Genomic DNA, 4,889 nt, shown 5'->3' with positions numbered 1-4,889 from the left:
TTAGAGGAAATTGAAGAAAAAAATAGAGATGATTAATTAAATCTCAACTATTATGGAGTAATAGGTAAGGAAGAAGAGAAATGGAGGTAAGTAAATGGAGATGAATCTGACACACGCATTATTTAGATTTATCTGTTATTGAGAGTGAAATATTAATTTATCAGAACAAATATGTATGTAACAACGATAGCAAGTTTGCTACAATAGTGCATGGTAATATAATACTCCCTCGGATTCTTTGAAATTGTCCCAATTTTTTTAAGATTTATAAGGATAAATTTAATTACATTAACAATTCCTAAGAATTATGGCTGTTATTTATGTGAATGATGATTATCCAAAAATGTAAAGGCAAATAAATATATGGACCAATACTTTATTGTGAGAGGTTAACTCATTTATAAGCTGTATTAGATCCCTCTTCAATCTCCATACAAAGATGTAGCGTACTCTATGCTAGATATATAATCTATCTACAAAATTTATAGGTGCGGTGCACGACTATGCACCGTTCCTTAAGTTACAAAAGAAATAAAGAAATACATAAATAATCTTGAACTCTATGCAAAATTTGGATAGGGCCGTCCCATGAAAAGGTAAGGTGTTAATGTATTGGCGGTCTTTTGTCGCTCAACTTAAGAACCCATCTTGGATTCCAAAACGTTTGCCACACCCAATATAGGACAGTTTTACGCATGCAAGACTTGTAGATCGTTATATTGGCTCTAGGTAGACGGGGACTCCATGCTTTGGCTTTATGGTGAGAACTACCATAGGAGCATGTCTATAATTATCAGAAATTGTAAACTTGAATTTTGATACTAGCATGGCTAATATGATTTTGGCTTCCATGATTGCAAAAGATTGACCAATACAATTTCTCGGGCCACCACCAAATGGAATGAAACGACCTGAAATAAAAGATTTTGAAGCAAAACGATCTGGATTGAACTCGTTAACATCTTTACCCCACAATTCTTGGTCATGATGAATGGCAAGTACCGGAATCCAAATTGATAAACCCTTCGGAATGAGAAGATCTCCCAATTGAAGGTCTTCAAATGCCATCCTAGGTAGAATTGTAGCTGGTGGGTACAATCTCAATGATTCGTTTATTACCATGCTCAACTGAAAATACAATTCAAAACTTGTGTTAGCTTAAAAGCAAAACAAAAACAAAACAAACAAACTTGTCCACAGACCACAATGTCTGTAACTTAACCGCTAAGTTAGGACATTTTCGATATTAATTTAAAATTGATTTAAAGAGTATGGAGTACTAATTAATTAATTAAGATATTCATTGGGAAGTACTTATTCTCTTAATTAAGTAAACTGTAATTATACAATTTATTACTCCTACTTCATTTAGAAGGTTACTAAACGACACAACACACATGCACGAACTTAGTCAATTGTAAAAGAAGATTTTGTACATGATTGTGTAATTATAAACGGACAATTTCTGACACTCTTAATAATTTGCTATCAAACAAAAACTTAGCCGTCATTTCTTTACTAATTTTTATATATGCTTGTTCAGTCTCCATCATTTTTAATTTAAATTAGCGTATGAAAATGATTTAAAAGAGAAGTATATACATTATATATACTTTGTATATACTTCATTAATTTATCATTTTCGTACCAAATGCGGAATACATAATAAACGAAAATATTAGATAGTGACACTCCACTATTTAGTTTATTTAGAATTTTAAATTTGTAGATATGGAGTAATACTTTGACCAACGGCTTACCTAGCTATGCTTTATAACTTGGAATCTTAGATTTTGATAGGTAGGGAATAAGAAGAATATGCAACAATTCTTTATGTTAACAAAGACTAATACACTATACCTAAAAATACCCGCATTTTGGTAGTTATCGGTCTTATGCTACATTTTTTTCACCTTTTTTTAACTTATTATAAAGTCAAAAAACACGAATCATGATTGAGTAACAGTAAAATAAAAATATAACCTAAATAAATAATCGCGTAAGTGATATCTGATACATTAAGTCTTAAGTTCAAATTTCCTCATTTTATCGAACTTTGCATCAAATTAATATCAAACATAATAAAGAAAATAACCATAAGTCAATTTTAAGAAAGGAATATGATGTTTACCAATCGAAGCTTAGGAAGATGATCGGCCGAAGGAGTAGCACCGTTACAAACTTGTGAAATCTCGTCTCTTAATTTTTCTTGCCAATTTGGATTACTTGCTAATAACATAACGGTCCAAGTGAGTAACAAAGCCGTAGTCTCATGTCCCGCAAAAAAGAATGTCTTGCATTCATCCATTATTAATTGTAAATTCAAACTAAATCCATCTTTCTTTTTCTTTTGCAATTCATTCATTAAAATCCCAAGTAAATCACTTCCATACGAGTCGCTTCTACCCATTTCGACACCACCTTTTCGACTCTCGATTATGTCCATTAATAGTCCTTCCACCTCCATTTTTAAGGTCTTGATGTCCTTGTTGTACTTGCTAGGGAAAAACCTGAAATCGCGGTATATACACCATTATTAGTGATAGGTCAATTTAGATGCAAAGTTATTGAGATTGATAGAAAAGACTATGCATGGTTTGACAACTTAGTATATTTATTTAGAAGAGAATCAAATTAAAATAAATAAATAAAAAGACTAAAAGGGATTGTATGTAAAGGAATAAAACATAGTGAATCATCATAAGTCAACATTAAATTCTTAAAAATAATTAAGAAATTCAAATAAATGATTTTGAGCTACAAGTTTAAAAACTTTCGTACTTATAAGGGGTCGTTTGGCTGTACACAGAAAATATTGATATCTTACCGGCTCCCAGGTAAGCAGAGATGTTTGCTAGCTTGAGCACACCGATGTTGAAGAAGGTTAAGAAGGTTGAATATCTTCTTCCCTTTCTCATGACTACTCCCAAATTCGATCCTAGATATAATATCCGCGGTTAAACCCGTCATCAACTCACCAATTTCGACCTCATTGTTGTCATTTTCCATAGTGTTTCGAAGCGATTGGAGCATATTATTAGTGCATTCCACAACATGTCCTGCATAGCTCTGCATCATATCAAAGGACACAAAATCTTATTATTATTCAATGTCATTACTTAAAGCCAAAAACCTTTATGTAAATAAAAGCCAAATATCTCGATTCATGCGTGTCATCCTTACGGAGGGGTCATGCTAGTCTTTTCTGTATCGTTCTAATTTTATCAGATGGTCCCCGAAAGGACAATAAAAGCCAAATATAATGATATGAAAACTTAGTTTAAAGTATTAATGGGTCATGCATGCTTTCAAAAAGAATCCAATTAAATTTATGCATTATATAATTTTCATGGGGTTCTTATTGCATTATTATTATACTAAAGTTTTATTATACTAAAGTTATATAATTATTTTGATTGTATTTTAATTACCTTAAGCTTATCTCCCATAAAAGCAGGGGAAACAATGTGCCTTTGGTGGTACCAAGCGTCACCATTTGCCATAAGTAATCCACTTCCTATGAAATTCTTTGATCCTTGTTGTTGTAGCCATGACTTGCCAGACAAAGGATTGTACTTTGTTAGCAACTCCTTGATCATATCCGGATCCGTTAGACACATTCGTGGCTCAAACCCGTTCCAATATACGTACCTCTTCCCTGAAATAAAAAAACCATCTTAGAAAACAAAATTTCAAACTAGACTTATTGATAGTTTGCAATTGTTTTATTAAAAAATTGTCGCTTTCAGAACTAGTGATCAGGAGTGTCTGTCAAAGTTTTTCTGTTCAAAAGGACTACGCTTTAGAAAATTAAAAAAACACTAGCTGTACCAAGTAGAATATTGCAAGTTTTTTCCGTTCAGAATTAGTGACCACGAGTTACAGTCAGTCAAAGTCTTTTTTTAAAAGACATAGAGGTACCCGGTAGAATATTCCTAGTTAGTAACATGTTTTGCTAATACTAAGCAGTTAGCAAGTATGTGATCTTTACCGTATTTTCGAGACCAGAGAAGGTAATGTGGAAGAAGGCGGGGGACGATATCGTGGGAGATGGTAGGCATGTCCATAGAGGTAGAAGATGCAACAAGAGAAGCCATGTCAAGGAGGTTTCCAAGAAGAGGCCGGGGTTTAGGGCCACGCACACCTTGCTTGTCCATAATTTTTTTGATACGTCTAGGAGATAACCAATAAAATGATATAGTTTCATAGCTTATTGTTATAAACCAACTCAAAATTATGATCAAGAAAGTTGTTATAATGAAGGCCATTGTTTTAATGTTTTGGTTGTGTTGTGTTGGATAGTTTAGAAGTGTGAGTGAAAGAGTAAGAGAAAGAGAGGAGATGTGACTTGTTAAATGCCTACTAAGTGTCTTATATATAGTGGTCATAGTATGAGCCTGGATCCTCTGTCCCATTTTCGTGTTTCATCTTATGTCTCACTACCTTAATCTTCTAACATTCATCCTTTTAGGATAACTAAATATTTATTTTAATGTTTAATGTTTAATGTTTAATGTTTAATGTTTAATGTTTAATGCTTATGTGTTAAATTGATAAATAGCGAGACACAAGATGGAATATGAAATGGGACAGAAAATCCAAACTCGTCATAATATGTGACTATGTGAGTAGTTGGTTATTTTCAATAATAATTTTTTTCTTTTCTTAAATTAATTTCATTCATTAATATGAAAAAAGAATCACTTAGATTCTAATTAAAAGGCAAAAATAGGCTTTGTATTTGTTGAAGATTAAGAAAGGTAATCTAAATTAAAGTGATTGGTGTATGTTTTTGGAGAAACGGTATCTCATTAAGTTATTGCGAGACTATTTTATCGTATTTCTTTATGTATTTTTTTATACCCTTTCTAATTTTCTATTATTGATTG

The 4,889-nt window shown here is 32.2% G+C and overlaps 1 protein-coding gene and 1 non-coding gene across 2 annotated transcripts; both read right to left on the bottom strand.

Annotated features, from left to right (window-relative positions):
• Nucleotides 1–364: 364 nt before the first annotated feature.
• Nucleotides 365–4,339, bottom strand: LOC141615402 (cytokinin hydroxylase). Its single transcript, XM_074433774.1, has 5 exons — nucleotides 3,992–4,339; nucleotides 3,432–3,658; nucleotides 2,828–3,069; nucleotides 2,132–2,510; nucleotides 365–1,128 (listed from the first exon to the last, which is right to left on the bottom strand). Exons 1-5 carry the CDS (start codon nucleotides 4,266–4,268, stop codon nucleotides 715–717), a joined length of 1,539 nt encoding a protein of 512 aa, XP_074289875.1. The 5' UTR covers nucleotides 4,269–4,339; the 3' UTR covers nucleotides 365–714.
• On the bottom strand, nucleotides 3,142–3,246 carry LOC141615818 (U6 spliceosomal RNA). The gene has a single exon (XR_012530214.1). It is a non-coding gene; the product is annotated as a U6 spliceosomal RNA (small nuclear RNA).
• Nucleotides 4,340–4,889: the final 550 nt, after the last annotated feature.

Source organism: Silene latifolia, chromosome 11 (assembly GCF_048544455.1).
Source record: "Silene latifolia isolate original U9 population chromosome 11, ASM4854445v1, whole genome shotgun sequence".
Lineage (NCBI taxonomy): Eukaryota > Viridiplantae > Streptophyta > Magnoliopsida > Caryophyllales > Caryophyllaceae > Silene > Silene latifolia.
The sequence above is the reverse complement of the archived record's forward strand: the minus strand, read 5'-3'. Positions and strand labels throughout refer to the sequence as shown.